Source organism: Leptonychotes weddellii, chromosome 5 (assembly GCF_054177405.1).
Source record: "Leptonychotes weddellii isolate Sample4059 chromosome 5, ASM5417740v2, whole genome shotgun sequence".
Classification (NCBI taxonomy): Eukaryota; Metazoa; Chordata; class Mammalia; order Carnivora; family Phocidae; genus Leptonychotes; species Leptonychotes weddellii.
In genome coordinates this window covers 152,493,561-152,519,691 of record NC_138373.1, presented here as the reverse complement: position 1 = coordinate 152,519,691, position 26,131 = coordinate 152,493,561, and the positions used below count along the sequence as shown (strand labels likewise).

Genomic DNA, 26,131 nt, shown 5'->3' with positions numbered 1-26,131 from the left:
ACTCTAGTTCTTGAAGTCATTTGTAAGAAATAAACATTTTTAAAAGATGGATAGAGTAATTTTGAGTATGTGTGATTATAGGGAGGCAGCAGTGAAGAAACATTAATTGCTGTGCCTCTTTTTTCCTGAAAGACGTGATTACTAAAAGGTGCAGCCAGTTAGAAAACTCTTCTTCCATGTTGGTTTTTCTGTTTCAAAAAGTCTTCTTGCAGTAAACCATTGGTCTACAGTGTGCTCTGGCACCTCTGTTCCACATTCGTGTTCAGACTGCTTATCAGTCCTCTGCCTTGTCTCAGTTCTTTAAATGACTCAGTGTTAGTCAGAACGAGGAATCCCAGAAGAGATTGTGACTGGCTCCCTATTTTGGGTGATGGTTTTTATTTAATATCCTAGGTCATGTAATACAGGCAGATATTAACAGTTTGAGAAATCCTTCAGAAATGTTAGTTCCAAGCATGACATCTTTATGAGAAAACAGTTGTGAATTCACTAAAATGTAAATTCAGTAATGTTATAATAGACCTTTATACCTTACTCCCCTTGTTTTCTACCCTGTGAGTATATTTGTGTCTATATAGTGGGAGATCTTGGGATGGAAAATTAAAATAAAAGGGACCATTTCCGGAACATTTTCTGGATGGCTGACATACTGATTATTGCTTGTTTCATTAAATTCATTCTAAACCATATTAATTTGGTGGTGTTATCCCCATTTTTCAGGTGAGATGAGAGCTCAGTGAGGTTAAGTGACTTACCCCAAAGCCAAACTGGTGGTAGGTAGTAAGAGCAAGAATTTATACAAAGATTTTTCCGGTTCCAAGTCAGAGTTTTCAGCCACTATGTCACATTGCCTCTATCCTGCTTCTGAGAGGTAGAAGGTCTCAGTAGGTCCTGGACAGAAGAAAAAGTGAATCTGGTTCTCTTGCTTTCTGTCTGTGTCTCCCTTTTTCCCCAGCACCTAGCATATGTATAACACACAATAACTTTTTTTTTTTTTAAAGATTTTATTTATTTGTCAGAGAGAGCACAAGCAGGGGGAGCGGCAGGCAGAGGGAGAAGCAGGCTCCTTGCTGAACAAGGAGCCCGATGTGGGACTCGATCCCAGAACTCTGGGATCATGACCTGAGCCGAAGGCAGACGCTTAACCGACTGAGCCACCCAGGCATCCCACACAATAACTATTTATGGAATAAACAAGGATGTACAGATAACCATGGAATATGGAAGTGAACTGGCTTTTTTTTTTTTTTTTTAAGATTTTATTTATTTGGCAGAGAGAGACACAGCGAGAGGGGGAACACAAGCAGGGGGAGTGGGAGAGGGAGAAGCAGGCTTCCCGCGGAGCAGGGAGCCCGATGCGGGGCTCGATCCCAGGACCCTGGGACCATGACCTGAGCCGAAGGCAGACGCTAAGACTGAGCCACCCAGGCGCCCCAAACTGGCTTTTTTTGTTTGTAAAATTTTTCTAAGTACATGCTATATTTCTAAGTATAGTAAAGTACATCTTAGACTAATATTTACCAGGTCTTTTCGTTGCGTATATAGACATTTGAATAAGAATAAATCATTTACAGTCCCATATGATTCTGGAAATTATCAACAGTCTGAGTTGATAACAAAGAGGGTTGGCCCTCTTTGTTTCCATACTGCTGTCAAAAATGCCCTTTCTCTGTTTCTTTTCTCTCTATCCTCTGTTCCCCAAGAAGTTGTTATTTTCACACCTTTTGCTTTTGTATGTTCTCTCCCTTTGGTTGCAGGTCCCTTCCCCCTCTTTAGTTTGACTTTTTTTTTTTTTCTTTTAAACCATCCAGGTCTTAGGTCAGGTGTCTTCTCTAACTCCTCCAAACCCAGCTAGGTCTTCTTTTTGAGTTCCCATCAGAGCACTTACCATGCTGACAGATTGTATGATTGGGTACGAGTCTGACTCTGTTTAGAGCCTGTTGTACGTTCCATGAAGGCAGGGGCTGGGGTGTTTCATCTCTCTGTATCACAGCCTGGCACATGGTAGGCAGACAGTTATGGAAAGAAAAGTGAAACGAAAAAAAGGGTGTAGCTTGCCCAGTCCCACCATAAATCTTAGAGAACCATTCCATTTTAGGAATGGAGGACATCCTATCTGCTCTAGTCCCTCTTTTTTAGAGACAAAGGTGACACCTTGAGGTCATAAACTAAGTAATTAGCAGCACAGCTGAAAAACAGAACTCCTGAGTCCCAGCCCAGTGTTCTTTCTTTCATTTTGAAAAAATGTTTTTTTGAGGAAAAAAAATTTTTTAATTTATTACAAGGCAGTAGTTGTTTAATGTAGAATTTTTGGAAGATACAGATAAACAGAAGGGAGAAAAAGAGAAAATACAATCAGCCTATTCCCACACCCAGATGGTAACTACCCTTCCAATCACTTCTGTGCACAGTGACATGTTTATGTATGCATTACATAATCGGGTGATGACAACAGCTTACATTTACTGAATGCAGGATAGACACTGTTCTAAGTGCTTTACATATGTTGACTCATTTATTACAGTAACGCTATGAGGTAAATACTATTATCCCCACTTTACAGATGAGGAAATGGAGGCACAGGCATGTTAAGGATCTCAGGTCACTCAGCTAGTAAGTGGTAGAGCCAGGATTTAAACCCTGGCTATCTAGCTCCAGAGCCTGTATTCCTAACTGTTATTATTCCATTCTGCCTCTATGCATGGTATTTCGTAATCTGCTTTCTTTTAAAAATTGAGATCAGTTAATAGGCAGTAAGAGTCATCCCTTTTACAGGTATAGTTCAGTGAGTTTTGATAAAAAGTAAACCACCACCATAATCAAGATGTATGGAATATTTCCATCAAGAAGTTCCATTGTGCCTCTTTGTAGACAGTCTCCTCCCCCATTCCCCAGCCTTGGTAACCACTGATTTTATTTCTGCCCTTATAGTTTTGTCTTTTCCTGAATTTCATATAAATTCAGTATTGTAGCCTTTTGCATTTGCCTTCTTTCGCTTAGCATAATGCTTTTGCGGTTCATACATGATGTTGTCTGTAGTAGTAGTTCATGTGTTTTATCACTGTGTAGTGTTCTGTCCTATGGCTGTACCACCATTTTTTATTCCATTTACAAGTTGAAGGACATTTCGGTTGTTTCTAGGTTTTGGCAGTTAAAATAAAGCTGCTATGAATATTCATGTACAGCTCCTTATATGGACATATGTTTTCATTTCCCTTTGTTTAAGTATTCAGGGATGGGATTACTGGGATATATGGTAAATCCAAGTTTAAGTTTATAAGAGACTTCCAAACTATTTTCCCAAATCATCATTTTGTATTCTCCCAGTAATGTCTGAGAGTTTCAATTGCTCCTCATCCTCACCGTCAAATTCTTTATTGGTAGCATTTGTATTCTGACATTTGGCCAAATTATTATCTTCACATGGTCTTTCGGGGTAAAAGATGTTGCTTAAATTAAGGATTTCTGATATATTTTTTTCTTTTTCATTTTTCTTTTTCTTTCCATATTACAAATATTTATTGAACATCTTACAGTGCAAGGGGATAGATGATTATGAGCAACTCTTACCTCAAAGCCCGCTGGTTGGCCCTATGGGTAGGGGCCATGGCAGATGATGGTCACACAGTTGATTCTTAACATTTTGCCTGTCTTCCTCCTAGAACAGATTGTTCCACTAGAGGTTTTTGCTTCCATGCCTCTACGTTTTCTGCCTTGCTCAGCTTTCAAGTGCTGGGGAGCCTTGTGGGGAGAAGAATATGGTGGCACATCTGGCTCTAGCTGTGCTGCCAGCCTTACTGACCACCTTAGGTGAAAATGCCAGTTAGTGTTATGGTGGCGGCTGTTTCCATAATTAGCTGTGAAGGTTTTTCAGTTTAGTCTGTTGGTATAGCTGTGCCGATTTTCTACCCAGTGATTTGAATGATGGGACTATGACATCTGAGGAGTAGAATCAAATGGTGAGGTAAGTTGAGGTCAATAAGGGTATGAATCTCAGATTTTTGGTGGGCTGCTACTGTTGCAGTATATTGTCTCTAACACTAGCTAGCATCTTAAGAGCCTTTATTTTCTTTCTAAATGAGAAAGTCAAGTATGTACTGAGCTGTATCTTTTTTTAGAATTTTGTCACCAAAATATCTGCAAATAGCTAAGAAGTGTCTATTCATTCATTCATTCATTGGGCACATGTGCCAATTAACCATTATGTTTATGGTACCCCTTCTTGATGCTGTGATGTGGCTCATTTCAAAGTAAATTCTTCCTGAGTTTTTCTCTTGGTACTGCCCTTCCTCCCAGTTTGGTATCTTTTATCTGTAAACATTTTAAAAACAAATGTCAAGTGAAATAAAATAGTCCAGTGTTATAGGTCCTTGTCCCACTTTGGTGCAGACTTTGCACAGGAAGGGAGGGGGGCAGAGGAGAGAAGAGGGAACCTGGTCATGTGATACTGCTTGTCTGGCAGAAGCCTTTGGTTCTGAGCAGAGAAACCAACTGTTTACTATTTTGGGTGAATGAGGTTGGTTGGTTGCTACGAGCATTTTCTCTAAGGGAACCCTCTTCTCTTCCAGCTCTACACATTGAAATCATCCCAGTCCTGCTTTTTGGCATTTGGACAGAGGAGGGAGGTGTCTGTGTCAAGGCCCAGTGCTGACAGGAAGAAATGTTTTCCAGGAGACTTACTGATTCTGACCTTCTGCTGTCACTGCTTTTAATGATCCCTAAGTAAACTTGGGATCTAGCTGTTCTTACAACCCTTAGCGCTGCAGAAATGAAGTACCCCCTTTAACCTAAAGAGCAATGCTAATCAGATTTTCAGCAAATAATAAATGGCCTCTTTAAGGAGTGAGGTAAGGAAGACAGGTTTATTGCAACACTGGCCTTTGGAGCCTCACATCTCCCCCAGCATGCTGGAGGAGAAGACCAAGATTCATCAACCCACCTTCAGGATTCTGCCACTCTCATGGATTGTCCTGGAGCCTGGAAAGGACAGCTACTCAGCAGTGTGCCTGGCCCCTTATCACAGTTTTCGGGAAGGTTGGCATATTTATCCTGTTGGGATTTGCATGCTTTTGTTTCCTCCTTAGTTTACTGCAGTCTTTTTATCTCCTCCTTATTCCTCTGTAGCCGTCCAAGCTTTGACTTTGGGTGGTTTACTCTCTCAGGGTTTTTGTTAAAGCTTGTTGAGCCCTCAGTAGGAGACAACTGAGCATGGTACCATAGAGTGTACTTCATGACCTGATAGGGACAGTGTTTAGGATGTTTTTCTTGCTCCCTTCCTTCCACCCTTGCACAGCTCATGTACTGAACCTAGATTATGGAAGGAGGAAGAAAAAACTTTATAAGGTGGGATTCTTCCCCTTTATGTGGGTCAAATGCAGTGTTTTATCAATAAAACATACTCTGGCCATAGGTTCTATACAAATAGGGAGCTAGTGATGATGACTTTAGTTTCTTCTCCCTGTTACAGATAATCTCTGAGATCTCATTGCACTAAGATATCATAATTTGGAATAAAATAATACTTGGAAGGCTTTTTACTTATACTGCATGTTAGTTTGGGTTAGGGTGAACAGTTTGGGCTGGCCTTACCAATCTTTTTAGTAATTGTAGAGTTACATTAGAATTATATCCACATGTATGAAAGATAGCAGGAAACCGTTTATTAGGTTAACACCCATGAAGGATTTTTCCTTTGTGAACATCCCTCTTTTGTATTTTGAAACTGCTGGAAAAATACTCTTTGGGAGTAGAATGGACACATTTGAGTTCTGCAAAAAAGTTCGGTAATTCTTTCAGAAGAACTCTGAGTTGTGGAAAAAAAAGGGGGATAGGGACTTCATTCAAATTCTAACAGATATGAATGGAAAAGAATTGTCAACATTTTCTCTCTCCCAGCTTGGAAAACTTTAAATGTTGTCCATTAGCAGAATTTATATACAATCTCCACTGTTGATTATGTAATGTAGACATTTCTTTTGAAGTCTTAAGATTTCTTTGGGACTTTACTAACATCTGACAGGATGATTTGAGCTTGTGGCATCAGCAATGAATGAATCCACTGACGAGTTGATGAGTGATTATCAGTGCCCAGTTTGCAAAGAGAATAGTTTAAAAAACGGATTGAGAGTTGATTTTTTTTTTTTTAATATCTAGAAGTGTTATAGACTAATGTCAAAGAAACACCACAGTAACATTTCAGGGAAGATTATCTGAAAGGCAGAGAGACAGTATGGCTTAGGACCTAAAGCTTTGGGCTGCTACTGTCGATTTTCTGTAACCAGAGGATTATAGTGTTTCAGATTCCCAGTGTGAACATTAAGAATATCTTTGTTTCAAGTATAGCAGTGTATGGAATAAAGATGCAGACTTGGTCATAAGTAGGATCAGAATGGTGATTTTAGACAACTAGCCAAAGCAATTGACTATATGTTTTTCTGATTTTATACTGTACTTGGAAATTTGTATCTAGAATTCTTTGTCTGTTGGATCTTGAGAGAACTCATATTATGTTTTCTACCAGTACACGTTTTTTTTTTTAAATGATTGTCACTTTATAAACTGCACGGAGGAAATAGATTGTGCATTAGATAATGAAAGTTTATTATAAAAGATGTCCAGTATTACTTCTTTTGGGCTGAAGCAGGTGTTTGAGGGATAAAGATAATTCTTTCTTCAAATACTCAAAACTACCCAGTGGAAGTGACTCTTCGCAGTCTTGTGTTTTATTATTATAGATAAATGCCTGATGATAATCTTTTCCTTCTTTCGTAGTTTTCTTAGCTCTGTCTTTTCTTTTTCCTAAGTAAAAAAAAGGATTCTAAAAGCTGGCACACATTTTTAAAGAGAATTGTTTAGGACCATAGGAGGCCATGTGTGATACTTTTCCCGTTGTTTTAGTTGACAGTTGGAAATGCCTACAAGGATAGGAACCACACTTTTATTTACCCCTTATGGCATTAGGACCCGTGGTTTTCTTTATTAATAGACTTTGGCAAGGATCAGAACTGCATTTTTTAGAAGAAGCCTTAAAAGATTGATTCTTGTGGTTTAATACAACTTTCTGGTACAGCACTGCCCAGGACTGTATCAGCACTGTCCAGTACAGTAGCAACTAGCCATGTGTGGCTGTTGAGACTTGAAATGTGGCTGGAGTGACTAAGAAACTGAATTTTTAATTTTAACTTGAAGAGTGTATGTGGCAAGTGGCTACCATATTGGATGGCATAGTTTCAGACCCTTCACAGTCTGACCTTCACCAGCCTTTCCAGCTTCCTTCTACTCCTTTTCACAAACTTAGTTCTCCATCTCAATTGGAACATATTAGTTATGTTCTTAACCTTATAGTATTTCCTACCTCTAGGTCCTGGCTCCTATCTAGTTTTTGGTTTTTGTTCCTATCTAGTGTATGAAGTCATCCAGAAATGGTTTATATGCTGCTGCTCCTACAAAGCTTGCCTGGTCCTTTTTGTAGTCTAGTGAGTTATTCTCTGCAAACTCAAAGCACTTAGAACTCTGTCCTTGATTACAGTAATTTGTTTTACATTTCTTATCTTCTCCATTATATTTATAAATACCTTGAGGGCTTATATAGTTTTTATGGTTGTATGTGTGTGATTGGCTTAACCATTTCTCTTCCCCCCCCCACCTTTAAAGTGCTTATTAGTGAAGTGTGTTTATACTATACAGTAGGTGGTTAATAATGCATTAGCTGAGTTAGTCTGCTGAGGGTACTGTGCTTCCTGGGACTAGAGGGCAGTATCATGCCCATAAGCAAAAATGTGTTCATCGTAAATGACAGATATATTTTGAGTACTCTGTCCTAATTCAGTTTTATTCAGTATCTCATATTAATAATTCTAGCCTTCAGAAGAAACTCAGATCTTTTTAAAAAAATTTATATATTTGAGAGAGAGAGAGCGCGCGCAAGCATGAGCAGGGGGGAGGGGCAGAGGAGAGGCCGACTCTGTCAAGCAGGAAGCAGGGTTAGATCCCAGGACCCTGAGATCATGACCCGAGCCAAGGCAAACACTTAACCAACTGAACCACCCAGGCGCCCCTCAGATCTTTTAATTGTCAATGATATTAATAAATAAGCTTTACCCACAATTTTTTTTTTAAGATTTTAAAAATTTATTTGACAGAGAGACAGTGAGAGAGGGAACACAAGCAGGGGGAGTGGGAGAGGGAGAAGCAGGCCCTCTGCCAAGCAGGGAGCCCGATGCGGGGATCGATCCCAGGACCCCGGGATCATGACCTGAGCTGAAAGCAGACACTTAACGACTGAGCCACCCAGGTGCCCCTCCCCACAATTTTCTTGAATTAGATTCAGAATATGACGCTGGTCCAGGAGATTGGTGAGATTCTTACTGGGAAGAAACTTGGTACATCTGAGAAACACTGGCCAAGGCATTAGGGGTCAGAGATTAATTCCTTGAGGGCTGAAAGCCTTTTTGTGGTAGGCAGCTAGTGTTCCAGCCCTGAGCTGATGATAGTCAAGAACTTGAAGTTCTTGGTTTGATCTTGCCAACTGAGTTTGGCTAAATTGCTCTAAGCTTGGCAAACCAGTTTCTTTCATTGTCTCATGGGTATAATGCCTGCCATCCTAACTCATAGAGTCAAATAAGATCATATGTGTGAAAGTAGCTTTGTAAAGTATTATATATTATTTTTATTAGTTATTTTTATTATATTTATTATTTTTCTTCTCCGTTCCTGCTGTGTCCCTAGTACCAAGGCATGTACATAGTAAGTGATTGATTATAAATATTTATGACATCTTTTTTTATATTTTCTGTAAAGAATGTACTCTGTTAAAGGTTGATGAGAGATATATTAATACAATTGCTCCCACCTAGGCTGCACACACTGAGAAGTGATTATAGTCACAAGTTTGGTTGACACATATCCTGTCCTTTGGTGTTATGCAGCCTTAAAATGAACTGTATGTGAGAGATTTTATCTGTATGTGTATAAACTAAATATGTATATAAACTCTTTTTTAGTCTCCTCTCTAATGGGTTTATGTTTATAGATCTCCTACCCTTCGTAATATTAACTTAAAATATTCAGAATAAGCCAATTATTGTGTTTTTTTGCAAACCATAGAAAACCATGTCCAAACACAATTATTTAGCCAAAACTGATGTAGTTTGGAAATATGCATGAGCGTATTTTCCTGTGGATTTGTGAGTTAGAAAAGCAGCCATTCTAGAAGAGGGTAGTGTAGTGGTTGCTTTTGTTGCGAACAAGCATCAGCACAGAGCCTTCTCTAGTAAATCATTAGATGCATCAAATAAAATGTTCAGCTGAAGTTCATGCAATCCCACAGTTACCAAACACTCTTGCCAAAGAGAGTTGCAGTCAAAATATCTGCAATCGAATCATTTCCTGTTCGGACTTGCAGGTGGGGGAACTGTCTGAAACTGCTGTCCTGTGAGATTAGTTATGCAGAAGATGCCTTGGTGGGATAGGCCTTGATATTAAATGACAACCTAGCAAGTGTGAGGATGGAGAGGATACACTGGGATCCTACAACTAACCAGACTAAGGCATAGAGATCAGGATATGCAAGCCCACTCCCATGGAGTGATCTGAGTAAAGCTCCTGTAGGGCATTCAGATATGTGCTGAACACACTCGGGCTGTGGGCCAGGCAGATGGCACATTCCTGTACTGACCTTCGGAGGCCTGGCGGATTACAAAGCTAGCATTGGAGGCGTGGTTGTGTGCTGGCACGAACAGCCCCGACAGCCTGCATTTCATCTAGCATTTGGTCCTTCCCAGTCGAAGGGATGCCTTGTGACTGGGTCGATCCCCGAGTCCACTTAGGGACTAGCCTGTATTTTCGTACCCCTGCCCCTCTTGGAGTTGATTTTTACTGTCAGTGCAGCCCCAGAAGTGACTCACATCCTCTGAGAGATTCCTCCAGACAGGGGATGACCCAGGCTTAGCCTTCGAGATGCCACGATTCCCCTATCTTCCCACCCCCACCTGTCTTCATTGACTCACATTTTTAGGTTTGACTAAGCCTTCCATATGAGCATAGGTGGGGGCTAGGCAAGATAAGCTGCAGTCACCTGTCCCTTCTTTGGCTTCAGTGCATCCCTTTGGCTGTGTAAAGGAAATTTGGGTATGATACACTTCTTAGGCTTCACCTTATCCCCCCCCCTTTCCTGTTGCCCTTTTGATTTTTTTAATCTGATACTGAGCCTCTCCTCCCCCCACTCACACACCAATGGAGTCTCCTAAGCTATTTCTGTCGGTTTAATGATCCCCAGCTGTTGCTGTAGTTCTGGCTGTTTTCATGCTTTGATGAGGCAGAAGAGCTGGAGAAAGAGGGGTCTTGCTTGTGTATCACATAGAGTGTCAGACAAATGTAATGCATTTTCTCAAAACAACTAGGGTGAGGCTTCTGAAAGAGGGATGTTAATACTGGGATGGTTTGAAAATGCAGGAGGAGGGAAACTACAAGCTAGTATCTGGGACATTTTAAAAACAAGCATTCTGCTGATAGGTGTGGCACCTTTTGCATCCCTCAAAATTATGCTAGAAAAATGTGGTATGTGGTAACTGGGTTAATTGTTTGATTACTCTGCATTCTACTTCCATTTTAGCTTTGGAGCTAGAATGTCCCCTCCACCCATGGTGGGTATTGGAGGAGCCAAACATCTAAATGAAAAGGAAGATTCTGTGATAGGAAAATATGAAAATCATTCCTGAAGTGGCCAGAAAAGGCATTGATTTCAGTTCTGTTTTAACTTAATGTAGGTTTGTTTCGTAAAATTTTGTGCAAAACCTGTAGTAATGAAATGTTCCACTTGCAAATTTGACCACACAAACTTCAGGAAATACAAAGTTGCAGTTCTTCAAACAACATGAACTCCTTTACAGTTATATGTACATTTATTTCTGAGATGTCTCCACTAAACCTGGAGAATGGGGAGTAGGAAAATCCTTCAGTAGTTAAATGGGTTACTGTATTTTAATAGACTGGCTTTTCCTTTATGTATTTGATCTTGAGAATTGTAACTCTTGCAACATTTTTAGCTGATAGACTTACAGCTTTCATACTTCATATGCTGCATGAAATTTAACTTTCCCTCTTTTTTGCCTTTTCATCTTCTACAGAAAAGAACAATTTTGCTGTAGCTTTTACCAAAATTAATTTTAAAATATTCCTTTAATTTTTTTGAGACAAATAGATACAATTTTACATCACCTAGGGCTTAAGGGGAGAAATTATTATTTTTTTCCCTTAAGTACCCATAGAGAAATTTACACGTAAATATTTTAAGAACTTCCAGATTTTGTATGTGTGTATTTTTAGCACATTTGGCCAAATTTCTCATTTCTAATCACCTCTCTGTTTCCTAATCCTTGCCCTAGAGAAAATTTGCTTTCATTTATTTTTAGTTATTTTTTAAGATTTTATTTATTTATTTGACAGAGAGTGAGAGAGCACAAGGAGGGGGAGCAGCAGAGGGAGAGGGAGAAGCAGGCTACCCACGAGCAGGAGGTCCAGTGCAGGGATCCGTCCCAGGACTCTGGGATCATGACCTGAGCCAAAGGCAGATGCTTAACCAACTACTGATCTCAGGTCAGGTCTCGATCTCAGAGTTGTGAGTTCAGGCTCTGCATTGGGCTCCACACTGCAGCCTCCTTAAAAAAATAAAAAAAGAAAGAAAGGAAGAAATCAGGATTTACCTTTTTATTATTTTCTCAAAATGTCTGTTAAATGAGCTGTCATTAATTACTACAAACACTGAAAGTTAATTTCAAAAATAGGATGAAGCTAAATATAAGCCTATAGGGAGCGTTTGAAATACTTTGATAAAAAAAACCAAACACTAACTTTCTAAGTATTTACAGAATTTATATGGGGATATAAACCTCCCTCATTATTTCAGTCCTGAATATTCTACCATGCTATGTCTTTCAGGTCCACATTATTATTAAAGATCTAGACAGAATAAGTACTCTAGGGCGCCTGGGTGGCTCAGTTGGTTAAGCGACTGCCTTCGGCTCAGGTCATGATCCCGGAGTCCCGGGATCGAGTCCCACATCGGGCTCCCTGCTCGGCAGGGAGTCTGCTTCTCCCTCTGACCCTACCCCCTCTCATGTGCTCTCTCTCTCTCTCTCTCAAATAAATGAATAAATAAAATCTTTAAAAAAAAAAAGAATAAGTACTCTAGTAAGTTTTTTTTTTTTTTAAGATTTTATTTATTTATTTGACAGAGACACAGCTAGAGAGGGAGCACACGCAGGGGGAGTGGGAGAGGGAGAAGCAGGCTTCCCGCGGAGCAGGGAACCCGATGCGGGGCTCGATCCCAGGACCCCGGGATCATGACCTGAGCCGAACGCAGACGCTTAACAACTGAGCCACCCAGGCGCCCCTACTCTAATATAGTTTTAAGGGAAAGAATTTTTGTCACTTCTGGCTTGTTGTAGAATAACTACCTTGTTCCAAGTTTTGAATCTGTTCACCTGTCACCTACCCTCAACAAAGTTGGGTGCAGGGGCGCCTGGGTGGCTCAGATGGTTAAGCATCTGCCTTCGGCTCAGGTCATGGTCCCAGGGTTCTGGGATCGAGCCCCGCATCCGGCTCCCTGCTCCGCAGGGAACCTGCTTGTGTTCCCTCTCGCTGTGTCTCTGTCAAATAAATAAAGAAAATCTTTAAAAAAAAAAAAAAAACGTTGGGTGCAAAATGTCAGCACCAGTAATACCCGCAGAGAATAGCAAATGAGAGTCAAGGCTGCCCACATTTCCTGGGTGAACGTGCAGAACTAATGCGGCAGGGAAAACACTGTTCCTGGTGCCTTTAACTTTGGAAGGGTTTGTTCAGATGGCCCTGCCAGTCTAAAGGAAGCACATTCCCAGTGTATCTCCACCCCATTCAGGTGTCTGGTGCAAGTATGTGTTATGCTCAGATCTTGTGTGATGGAGTTCGTCGTTTGTGCATTGCCTTATGTATGGATCCTCAGGAAAGAGACTGAGGGCATTGAAGTAGCTGGTAGTTTGAGATCTGCCCGCTGCAGTTAAAGGATAACATTACTTCAAGGGGGAGATGAACAGCTACCCAAAATGAAATGGTGAGCCCCAGATTTTGAGGATATGGGAAAGAGTTTGATTTATTTACTTATTTATTTATGCATAATTATTATTTTTGTTATAACTCTGGCATTAAATGTGATGTAGCAGAAAAAGGATAGGCTTTGGTATCAGGCCAACCTGTGTTTGAACTCTGGCTCTACCACTTACTAGCTGTGCACACAGTTACTTAACCTCTTTGAACTGCTGTTTCTTCATCTATAAAATGGAGGTAATACATACTTCAAATAGCTGTTGAGATGAAATGAGTCACTGTAGTGGTACATCCCACCAAGAGTTCAACAGATTAGATTCCTCATCTCTTATAGCTTAGTTTCCTTCTCAAGACAGGCCTCTTCTCACTCAGTGCCTTTGTGCGTGCTCTATTTCTGCTGCCTGGAATTCTTTCTCCAGATCTTTTCATGGTTTTATCATATTATGTAGGTTTCTGTATAAGGGTCATCTGTCTCCTCAGAAGGGCCTTCCTGTGTACTCTGTAAAATTACCACCCCCAGTCACTCTCTGCTCTCTTATTCTGCTGTACTTTTCTTCACATAATGTACTATTGGAAATAACATAAATAACTTACTATGTTTCTCCCACTAGAGCATATGCTCTGTGAGGGCAAGGACCTCATCTGTCCATTTTACTGCTGTATCATCTAGAATAGTGCCTAGCATGCAGTACGTGCATAATAAATATCAGTTCAATGAATGAATGAATGAACTCAGAATCTCTCTAATACCAGGGAAAAACCCCTGGCAGAATGCAGGAATGAAGTTGTATCAGGAAGCAGGTGCTCTCTGCTTTTCAGTGTGTATGTTTCCACATTGAGAGCCAAATGGGAAGTAGGCCTGTGAAGTTCTCTTGTATCCTCCGCCTCCTGTCTCTGGGAGGAGCTCCTTTGAATGACCTTTACATGTAGCCACTGTTACCCTGTTAGTCTGTATTCCTTTTGGAATTTTAATATAAGGAGGCTTTTAGATTCTAGAATTCTGAAATGCCCTGTGCTATTCACTGAAATCACCTGGATTTTCCCTATTAGTAAGTAGATAGATCATTTTTTTCCAGCCACATCATGCAGAAAGCACTATTAATAGTGTCATTTTTAAACATGAGGAACTGGTGTGTTTTATGAAGGAAGAGAAACACAACATGTAATAGTGGCTAAGGGCTCTGGCTATAGATCGAAATGGAGCTGGGTGACTTTAGGCAAGTTGCTTAATCTGTCTTACACTCAATTTCCTCAGCTACAAAATAGTATAATAATAGCACCTTCCACTAGCTTTGTTTTAAGAATTGAATAAGATGGGGTGCCTGGGTGGCTCAGTCAGTTAAGTGACCTTGATTTCGGCTCAGATCATGATCTCAGCAGTGTGAGATTGAGCTTATTTGATGTTTGTTTTCCCCATGAAAGTGTAAACTCCACAGAAGGCAGCGACTTTGGTCATTGCTGTATTCCCAGTACCTCTCCTTCTGCTTCTCCCTGCTCCCTCTCTTAAAAAAAAGGTAATAAGATGGCACATGCGTGTTTTCACTATTTTATTATTTCATAATACAGAGACCTTTTATTGTACATATTTCAGTAGCTTGAGTTAGATATTCATAAGCTTATCCTTTGTAAATACATGTCAGGGTAGATATATAAGTAACCCAGGTTTGCCACCCCAGGAAGATACCTCATCTCTCTGCCTGAATCTCTGAGAGTATTTAGGTTAAGTAGATAATATTTTATCATTTTTTGGTATTACTTCTGATAGCTAAAGCAGATTATTTGAGAGATAATTTAACTCATGTTTATACAATATATACAGAGAAGAGAATTTTATAGGATTGTGAAAGGGTTGAATGATTAAGCATATTGGTAAAACAATCCAATTTGAAATCTCATAGGTGGTTTTTTTGCATGTGTGATTTTATTTTATTTTTTATTTTTTTAAAGATTTATTTGTTTATTTCAGAGAGAGAGAATGAGCAATGTGCAAGTGGGGGGAAGAGCAGAAGGAGAGGGGAAGCAGGCTCCCCCCTTAGTGGGGAACCCAAAGTGGGCCTGTCTCACAACCCTGAGATCCTTACCTGAGCCCAAGTCAGACACAACCCACTGAGCCATTCAGGCGCTCCATGTATGTGTAATTTTAAACAGGATTAGGGATTTCTCTCTTCAGCATTACATTGTGGTTCATTGTATTTGTTTATGCCACAATCATTTTATATTTTGAATTTATTAGAAGCCCCATTATTATTCTTAATTATTAATTAGTCATTTATACGAATGAATCTGTAATTTCTTTCCAGTAGATGGTAACATTTCAGTTTGAAAAACCTGACCCTTAATATGTTTTAGTAATTGATTCATAAATCTGAAGGGAGAGTCAAATCCATGGGTTGTTTTTTTTTTTTTTTTTTAAATAAGCTTTATATTTTGGAATAATTTTGGACTTAAAAAAAATCACAGGTAGTATAGAGAGTTCCCATATACCCTTCACCCAGTTGCCCTAATGTTAGCTTCTTATATAACTGTGGTACATTTGTCAAAACTAAGAGGTTAACATTGATATACTACTAAGTAAATTCCCAACTTTATTTGGATTTCATATGCTTTCCCACTGATTTTCTTTTTGTGTTCCAAGATCCAATCCAGGATACCTCATTGCATATGATTTTTAGATGGTGAATCGGTAGGATCCCAGAGAGAATTACCTTTACTTTTCTTACCTCCACCTCCTCCTTTTGTCTTAACTGTGGATCTGAATTTCTTCAGGTCCTTTTTTCTCTGGCAACAGATGAATGACGTTTCTGGGTCCTTTAGCCACTATTTCTGTATTGACAGCTTAGAATTTCAGGAGCATGCCTTGAACACTCATCATATATTTAATTTTATTAATGAATGGGTACTGATCCTTCTGCTTTTCTCTGGGTCTTACCCTTTAGACATACCATACTGAATAGAGTCTGGGGATAGAGGGTGCTTCTTTACTGCCGGAACTGCCTTCCAAAAGGAAACACTTCCCTTACCCTCCCCTCCCTGTCCCCCTTCCTTCCCCCCTTTCTCCCCTCTTTTTCCCTCTTCTCCTATTCCTCCTCTCCAACTGCAGCTCCCTCCTGGTTCCCCCTTCCCCAGAACAACATAGGATATGATTTTAAATAAGGATGTTTTGATATAAGGCCCTTTTATTTTGCAAAATAAAACATGTCATTGAAAGTGTGGTACCAGATTACTAGCAGTGTCTATTCCTGTCCTAAAGAAAAGCTAGTTGAGATAAAAGATTTACATTCTAGTGAAAGGTTTGTATTCTGTCGGTTTTACAAAGCATTTTTCACATACTTGTGTTTTTTTGTTTTGTTTTTGTTTTTTAGCTCAAAGTGCAGGAGTTATTTTTACAAATTGTATTATAGTGGGAAAATTGAGGCTAAAAGAAGTTAAGTGACTTGATTAGGTAGCAACAGAGCCAGGACTAGAACTTGTGTCTTCTGATTCTTTCTCTGATGTTCTTTGTTCTTCCCTTAAAGGTCAGTTCTGTAAATGTATTGTATTCACTTAGAACTTACAAAATATTCATATAACCAACCCAATATGAATTGTTTGCCCCAATACCCAGAAATTATAGTTCGGTTGACAGTAAACCCTTTCTCGTTAAGGGTAGGGCTAATTATAGAATACTTTGGGGCCTTAAAAATGCTCTTGTTTATATTAAAAGCACAAGCCAGAAACACATTTTTGGTGCACTGTACACTGTGCTAACCCATTCAGGCTGGTTTCCCAAGTTGAAGGAAGAGAATTAATCATGAAAGGATCTAGAGAAGCTTAGAGTTTAGAAAGCTTGAGGAAATCCTACGTAAAGCGCAGGAGAAGAGAACAGTCCCAGGGATGCTGGAGGACAGAGTAGGGACTGAGAACCAGAACGGAGAGGTAGGTGATAGGAAGGGATAAGGGAGCACAGATGCCTCACTTCCTTTTTATATCTTTCTGATCTCTATCAGGAAAGACTTGTGGGAAATTACAATAAATAGGGACTTAGAGGAGCGTATTACTTTTTGGGAACAACATCAAGAAATCCCTTGAAACTTTAGTAAAACTGATCATGAGGATAAAAAAATTTTTTTTTTTTTAAGATTTTATTTATTTATTTGACAGAGAAAGACACAGCGAGAGAGGGAACACAAGCAGGGGGAGTGGGAGAGGGAGAAGCAGACTCCCTGCCGAGCAGGCAGCCCGATGCGGGACTCGATCCAGGGACTCCAGGATCATGACCTGAGCCGAAGGCAGTCGCTTAACCAACTGAGCCACCCAGGTGCCCCGAGGATAAAAATTTTTAAGGCCCCATTTTTTTTTTTAAAGATTTTATTTATTTATTTGACAGAGAGAGAGCGAGAGCAGGAACACAAGCAGGGGGAGTGGGGGAGGGAGAAGCAGGCTTCCCATGGAACAGGGAGCCCGATGCGGGGCTCGATCCCAGGACCCTGGGATCATGACCTGAGCTGAAGGCGGATGCTTAAGGACTGAGCCACCCAGGCTCCCCTTTAAGGCCGTTTGTGTGTTCGCTGTTCTTACCCTATGTAGCAAAGATCTTGTTTCTGTGTGACTCCATTGTTAGGTACTATCACCTTTGCGTTCTTGTAGCACGTAAAAAATACATATAACTATTTGGATTTTTATTATTTTTAAGACACCAACACTTCTTTTTATTATTTATGCATACATGTATATCACACATAAGACCAAATGACTGAATTTGGCAGGGACCCTTAATATAGTAGGGCATGTGTATTAAAAGTCTAGATTACAGACCATCAGATCTTTCTTATAGCATCGTAATTACTCATTTTGAGCCTCTCTTTCCCATTAGATGTAAGAATTCCATGGGAATGAGAACCGTGTCTTACTCACATACGCAGTACCCAGTACTATAGTACCAAACCCTGGCTTTGAGAGTACCAAAGATCTCGAATGGGTGAACTGAATAATGGGAACAGTCTAACTGCTTAGTTGGTATGTGGTGTCTGAGTATTTCTTTGAAAATACTCTTTACTTTTACAAGTACTTGTGTGATGTTTGTTTTCCCCATGAAAGTGTACACTCCACAGAAGGCAGCGACTTTGGTCATTGCTGTATCCCCAGTAGCAAGCAACGTATCTGGCATGTATAGTAGAGCCTCGTATTTCTTGAGTGAATGCCTAAGGAGAGTTTTGACAAGAAAGTAAGGAAGAACTGAAGAGGGCGTGAATGTGAGGTGAGTTGGTGTACTTACCAACTAGTATATAAACCGTAGAGCAGCTAAGGAAATAAGCATAAAGTGAATAAATGAAACTGTGTGCCTTAACTTACTTTAATATAGTTTACCCTGAGGTCTCTGTTTTTTAAGGCGTTTAATATCTTAAACAATTGACTATAGATAATAGGAAAGAGGAAATGTGAAAAGTTAGTTATTACAGAGCATATAAAGGAGAAACTATGAATTCCAGGGTCTGACCTCTGTCATATCCTTTATTCTTTTCTTGTAAAACATTAATCATAACTTGTACTTATTTATATGTGATTTGCTGTCTGTTTCCCTGCTGGACTGAAAGCTTTATGGGCGCAGAGACCACAGGTGTATCCACCACCCAGCACAGGGCCTGACACACATTAGTTGTTTAGTAAACATTTATTAGATGAATGAAGAACCATCCCCGTCCCAACTCTCAATCTGTATTTTGGTCGTGATGCTGTAGAGTAACCCGGCAGCAGAACATGTGGGGTAATACCCTCTTCTGGGAGCACTCTTCACCTACTTTTAATCATATATTCTAAGGATGAAAGTAATGAGTACTCGGAGAATAGTCTTTGGTTCTAAGTGATAGGTGATGTGGTTTTATAACTTGGGTGTCACTAATTGATTTTTTAAGGCATATAGGATAAACTGAAATATAAAATTCACTGCTGCAGAGATGAGTATTTGAATTATTAGCATGCTAAGCTTCACCTAAGGCTAAAACCCACCCTCTTCCTTCTCTGATCTTCCCAGTGAAACAGATTCTCTAGTTTGAAGGTAGAGGTAGTGGTGTCTATTGCTGAATTAAATTGTGTTGGCTTGTTTATTGTAGGACTGGCACCTAAAGGTTATTGAGGAGAAAACAATGGATGAGTTACTAGGAGATCAGGCTTTGGAAATGCCCTTGCCGTTAGAATCTTCCTTGAAGAGGTCTTATTGAGCAAAGGATGATGCCAAGGGAGGGTTTTTGTTCTTTTGCTATCATTCCCATACTAATCTCCTTCCTATTCTTTTCTACTTCCCTCATAAATACTTCATCTCCCTATTCTAGAAGCCTTTGTGGAATCAGTAATGGATAAATATGAATAAGGTGAGAATAACATGCCAAGCTGCACATCTCCCTCCCCAGTGAAAACCAGTGGAAGCCACAGAGCTGGGTTTGAGGACACACCACTTATTTTTGGCTTTTCCTTCCGATCCTGATTGATCTGTTTGATGTGTCTATTTCTTCGGCATTACCTCTTGAATGCCATCAGTATACTCCCATGGTCTTTATAGGGCAGAAATATATGAAGTTTACTCCTTTACTTTGATTTCCCAAGAAGCCAGTTATTCAAACAGCAATTGATTGACCACCTTTGTTTGAAACAGGTAGAAAACTTGATTAATTCTGTGGGAAGTGGAGAACCTAGGGTTCCCCACTTTATGGTTTGGTTTCTTCTTATTCCAATCCTTTTTCTGGCAGGCAATTCAGTTGATTCACCATCCGTCAGCTTTAAAGACATCTGTTCATCTATATATAGGCTGCTTGCACAGACCCATTTAGAAACAGATGATATATTAAATTTGTGGAATTCAATAACAGTCAAAGTATAAAGACTTGTGCATGTACACAGATAGGTATTTTTGTTTGTTTTTTTTTCCACTTGGGGAGTGGAGAGGAAATCTAAATGGTGATGTATAACGAATAGAGAGATTTTGTCGAATTCCTACTCTTTTGAATCTCCTTGGTCTAGCACCGTCTAGGAATATAACCATTTGAACTAGTGTCAGGCACTTCTTGGTGAGGGTGGATGTGCATTAAATGTATGGCCTTGAAATGTACTCCTGATTTGGGTACCTTCTTTAGTGAACACATCACATATGGCTCTTAAGCTTTGTACTGAAAGTGAATTATTAAATGGTTTCTTCTAAAATGAATAATCCCTCAACTGATAAATTACTGAACACTACATCTGAAACTAATGATGTACTATATGTACTATATGTTGGCTAATTGAATTTAAAAAAAATAAAATGAATAATCCCTGAAGTTTGGGGACATAAAGGCATTTTATTTAGAGTGCTTAGGATTAAGAGGAATTAAGATAGACTAAGGAAAGGGGAAATTCCTATAAATGTCTATTTCTTTGTAGTTGAAAGTTTTAGAAGAGGGATCCTTGCATCTGTACACAGCCAAACAGATCAATTCTAAAGTAAAATGATACAGAGGCTGACAACTATAATTTGGAGTTTACTGCCTAGGTCTTTTTTCTTTTCCTCCTAATAAACATTGTTCGAGTTAGCAGGAGAGGGTTTGCAGTGTATGAAAGTACATGCCTGCAGTCAGGTTGTGGCGGTACCCAAGATACTACTGATAAAGGGTGAATTCTATTATGTGAATGGGGAACTTGGTCAGATTTAAGATAAGCACGGAGTTTGGAGTTCACTGCTGAGAGGGGACAGGATGGAATTTTCATATAACTGAACTTTAATTTCATTTAGTTTTACAGATGGAAAGATTTGTTAGATAAACTTTCCTCTTTGAGCTAGACCTGTTGAAAAACAAAAGCTAAATCAACCTTTACTGTGTTCTCCATAAAAAAAAAACTTGAATCATAGACTTAAATGTTGATTCTCATGGGGCAATAAGTTTTTCAGTCAAGAAGTTTGCATAATATCCTTTATGGCCCTATCTGTAGATGGGTTATTTAGGAGGGCTGCTGATTGGTATTTCAAAATTATTTTTGGATAATGGCCAGAGTTTTCATTAGTTATTGTTTCTTTGAAGTGTTCAGACATACTGAATTGTATTTAGATTTCTCTGTTCTCAGAAATTAAATCAATTTCTTATATTTAATCATTTTCTAATAGCTTATATTACACTGGGCTTTAGAAACACTATATATAAGGGCGCCTGGGTGGCTCAGTCGGTTAAGCAACTGCCTTGGGCTCAGGTCCTGGGATTGAGCCCCACGTCGGGCTCTCTGCTCGGCGGGGAGCCTGCTTCTCCCTCTCCTTCTGCCTGTGGCTCCCTCCGCTTGTGCTCTCTCTCTCTCTGTCAAATAAATAAATAAAATCTTTAAAAAAAAACCCACTATATGTAAAAGATGACAAATATTTTCCTTTTTTTCCCATCTTTCTTTCTTTCCTCCAAGGAGATGTATGGCATAGTATTAAGTGCCCCACACTCTAGAATCACAAAGACCTGGGTATGAATTCTCATGCCAGCACTTTTGAGCTGTGTGACCTAAGGCAAAGTTTTAAAGGTCTGATCCTAAGCTTCCTTATGTGTAAAATGGAGATTATACCATTCTGATAGGGCCCCCTTTTTTTAAGTTAAAAGTAGGTCAGTCACTTAACACTGGGCCTGACACAGTGACACTCAGTGACTCCTAGTTAACTATTTGCATTTTATTGTTATTATTAGTGTTACTGCTAATCTGTGGTTCTAATTTATCTGAAATCAAATTCCTAGATTAGTTTAAATTTATTTTTATTGAAGTATCACTCAAACTCCTTTGACCCTGGCCTGAGCCACATCCCTTTTCTTCAGTCCCTTTGCCTGTCTCACCAGAGAACCAGCCGAGGTGGTCACATTCCATACCTCTTGTCTCAGCAGCATAGGCTCCAGAAGACCCTGAAGCAGTAGAGACGTAAGGAACGCACGTTCTGGGATCAGAATGTTTGGGTTCAAATTCTGTTGCACGTCTTATTAGTGGGATAATCTTAGGTAAATTACTGAATCACTCTGGGCCTTATTTTCTACCTGTAAAATGGGATTAGTAATGCCCCATAGTCTTTCCATAGGGGTGTTAGATATATCTGAGTAACTTAGCTAAAACATGAGAGTACATAGAACGGTGTCTGGCATCGAGCACATCTTCTATAAATGTTACCACTAGTGTGGCTATTGTTTTATCCATTTATTCTGCAAGTTTTTGCTTTTAAGTGTTAATTTGTAAAAAAAAAAAAAATTAATAGTAATAGTTATAATTTCCTCATAAGATCTCTCAGACTGTATTATCATTTTGAGATACAGTTCAATTCAAGAAACAATTATTAAATGCTTTGTATTGAGTGGTATGTAGGGCATATATTAATAAGATATATTCTCTGCCCTTCGGGAGTTTATAAACTGGTAGGAGAGATGAGCTATATTCAGGGGATAACTGTCGCATAGGGCAAAATACTACTATACTTTTTATAACAGATAAAAGGCAGCTCACAGGAGGTCTAGAGTAATTCTGCATGCTTGGGGGTCAGGAAGGTCAGGATAGGCATTTCCAAGTGAAGTGAACAAACAGTTGGGCCAGTACATGGTACTTGAGGAAGAGTAGTTGGACAGCCTTGCTTGGGGCATTTACAGTGGGAGAAGTACTCCACAAGTAAGGTCATGAGCCAGGGAGCTGTCTGAGCAACATGGCAAAACTGTGGTGCCAGACACTTGTTAAGAGGAGGAGCGGAAGGGAGGTGGAAGAGTTGAAGTTGGCTCAAAAACTTTAATACTTGTTTGGGGGTGGGGGAGTGCAGGGATTGCAGATCATGATTCCATTTTCTAAAAAGATAAGAAGGATGGAAAGTGGGTTAGGTTTTTGGGAGAAAGACAGGTTCTACTTTGGACCTGCTGAATTTGAGATGTAGTCAGGAGCCTCGTTATGGTTCTGCCATTCTTGGAGGCCTTCTTAAAAACTGCTCTCTGAGTGGAAAAGGCAGGTAACCCTAAGATAATATGATTCCTAATAGGTGCAGGTCTCCCTCAAATGTGACTTGCAGAGACCTTGTAATTGAAGACTTATCACATAAGGGGACTTTCCTTGGCTCCTAACCCTCCTTCTCTGAACTTTTTCTCACTTACCCTCTGAATGCAGGCCGTGCCATGGTCGTTCTGCATGTATGCAGTGGTAATGCCCTTTACATTTCATTGGCATTTGAAATAGAGATCATTGACTTTTAACTTTAGAAAAATTCCTATTGAGTGTTTCATCAGGTGGTGTTGCCAGAGTCACCCTCCCCCATCCTGGGTGCGCTTTGACTCGTGTCGCTTGGTTGTTTCACCTCAACAGAAAAAAGCTCTAAGTGAACAATAAGAGGAAGACAAGAGTTATATTGATGGTAAATGTTTTCTGGTCTAGAGAAATGCATTGTTTGGTGAAAATAAGTGTAATTTTTAGATACAAAAGACAAGATTTTACAAATAACCAATACTTCCTGATCTATGTGAGCACGGTATCATTCACTGCACTCACGATGGTAAACACATGCTGCCAGGAAGAGAGTGTAGAACATCTAGAAAGCTTTTCCTGCTGGGTGTTGGTCCTCATTATATTTCCTTTGAGTTAAGAACTTGTGTTTTTTTAGTCTTAGGAGGAGGATACAGTGTTGTAGGAGGTTTTGAGCAAGAGGCAAGACTTTGGTACTTTGTGGATTGTTATCGCCCTGCAAGACCCTTCGCAACTTCCTCTCGCCGCCCACAGCAGAATACGGAAACCCTGCTGTATCAGGCCACTTCTGCAATTACAGACAGTCACAATTAAAGGGATCCTTCTTTCACACTACACCCTTCTGTTCTGAGACTTTCTTTGTATTTGAAAATGTGTCTTTTGTGGTGGAATGCCCAACTGAGCCTCGGTCTCTTCTCTCTCTTTGCCGCCCTGCAGTGCTGCAGTTGAAGCTCCAGCAGCGCCGGACTCGAGAAGAGCTGGTGAGCCAGGGGATCATGCCGCGTAAGTGCCTCTGTCTCTCTCTCTCTGTCAGCATTTAATAGAGCTGCGTTTTCAACATAGTGTGTGTGCCTGGTGTGCCATGGGAAGCACCTAACAGCAAACAAGGGCAACAGGTTTCATTTGTCACTCTCTTTCTTGTGCTTTTCCAAGTTCAAGGACTTTTAATCACTAATAGCTAAGATACTGCCCTTATTAAGTTCAGTGAAACAAACAGCATTGGATTGAATGGTGCCATCGAACCATCCTTCGCTTTTGAATTGTACCTTTCAGGGGTTTCTGCTCCCTGTTAACACTCACTTCCCTTTATAGGAGGAGCAAATCTTGAGCTGGGGTATTGTGAGGAAGAACCACTTCTTGCATGTGTTTTGCCTCATGTTCAGGTTCTTGGGAAGAGAAAAAATTCCTTTTCCACCTGGTATTTTGAATCAACTACAGTTTTATTTAGAGTGAGATTCTCAGATACCCTGTGGCTGGCATGGGTGTGAGTGTGCTTGATGGGATTATTGCAGAGCTGGGTTTAGAAGGTGCACAACTATATTACTTGGGGAGAAATGAAACCAATATTGGAATCTGTTAGAAGTAAAAGAATTTGCTTTTAGTACCAACAGCATTATAAACTGAGTGGAAGCTGGAGCCAGCAAGATTTTGCTCTTTTTGACATTCTTTTTTTAAGGTCATCAGTACAGAGCTTAGGCTCTCCCTCTTCTTTCTTTTCTCTTGTGTGTTATTACTACTTGGACACACCCTATGAAGTTAAAAAAAAAAAGGTCCTACAACAACTTCTAGCTTCATAGTGAGAGAATTAATGTTTTTCACCTTAACTCAGTGCTGACCTACTGCCACGGTGTTTTCCTAATTCTAATTCACTTCTTCATTCAGTTTATTTGAGAACTGGTGTGTGTCCTTGATGCAGCAAGAAAAATCCAGCTCCTGCTCTCAGGAGTTTTATGTTTAAAAGGAGAATAGTGATAGTAAACAAGGAAACAAGGTAATTTCAGAGCATAGTAAGTGTTACAAAGTAAATTAATCAGTTGGTGTGTTAACAAGTAATAGGAATGAGATGGGGTCACTTTGGATAAGATGATCAGGAAAGGCCTCCCTGAGGAGGAAATATTTGAGCTGAGGTCTGAAGGATGAGTTGGAGTCAGCCATGCAGAAGCAGGCAAAGGGCCAGGGAGAAGCGAGAACAAGTGTAAGGGCCTAGTGCAGGTAAGAGCCTGACGTGTTTGAAAACATCAAGGAAGCAGGTGTGGCTGGGGCCTAGTGAGTGAGGGGAGCCCGGGGACAAGTTAAGATTGGCAGGGTGGGCGGAGCTAGAATGAGGGCCTATCAACTACTCGGAAGAGGTGGATTTTATTTTAGGTACAATGGGAAGCCATTGAGGCCTTTTAATAAGCAAGTGAGGATGGGATTTGATTCATGTCGTGGTGATGGCAGGTCCATTTCTAAGAACTAGAACTGTATAGAAGGTGGAAGGAATCTGAGGTCTGTTTCTATCCTAAGCATCAGCCAGGAACTTAAGTCTCAAATTCAGCTTTTTATTTACTGCCATTAACTTCCAAACCGTTTACTCACATTATGCTGCTATCTTCTCTGGCTTTCCAGTGAAGGACTTCCCACCCCCAACCCTAAAGAGTCAGACAGAGCAGGCTGCTTGTGTGGTGGATCAGTGATCTGATCAGGAAGGGCACTATTGTGCTTTACAGATCACTCCAGATCTGCCTCTCTGTAAACTCTTGTGGAGGAACGAGTCACCCAGAGTCTCATCTCCTTGTCCCTTTCACCAAGGACATCATGTGTTTAATGTCTACGCTGTGTCCAGGGTAGTTAGTCCTGGAGAGATTAAAGAAATACCAGGCAAAAAAACACACAAGAAATATCAGGCAAGGTACCTGCCCTCAGACATTTAACAGTTTGAGTAGCTAAAATTTACCCATATATAAAATAAGGAACAATTCAGCATCCTGTGGGGGTGCTGACTAATTACAGTACTAGTTCTGAGAGCATAACACTGTTTCTCAAGATCCGTGAGATGTTCAGGGTCTAAAAGCCTTGCAGAGAGGATGAGGGCTCTGCATTCCTGTGCCTG

The 26,131-nt window shown here is 40.1% G+C and overlaps 1 protein-coding gene across 6 annotated transcripts in view; it reads left to right on the top strand.

Annotated features, from left to right (window-relative positions):
- MRTFA (myocardin related transcription factor A) overlaps positions 1–26,131 on the top strand; it is a 196,815-nt gene that overhangs the window by 132,196 nt on the left and 38,488 nt on the right. For 4 of the 6 annotated variants that reach the window (XM_031024397.2, XM_031024396.2, XM_081819105.1 and 1 more), the window contains one exon: positions 23,977–24,042. In XM_031024397.2, coding sequence (XP_030880257.2) covers positions 24,036–24,042 — 7 coding nt within the window. In that variant the 5' untranslated portion in view covers positions 23,977–24,035. Of the gene's footprint in view, positions 1–4,647; positions 5,035–23,976; positions 24,043–26,131 lie in introns of those variants that run through there. The other 2 variants (XM_081819103.1, XM_081819101.1) reach the window with 1 other exon arrangement.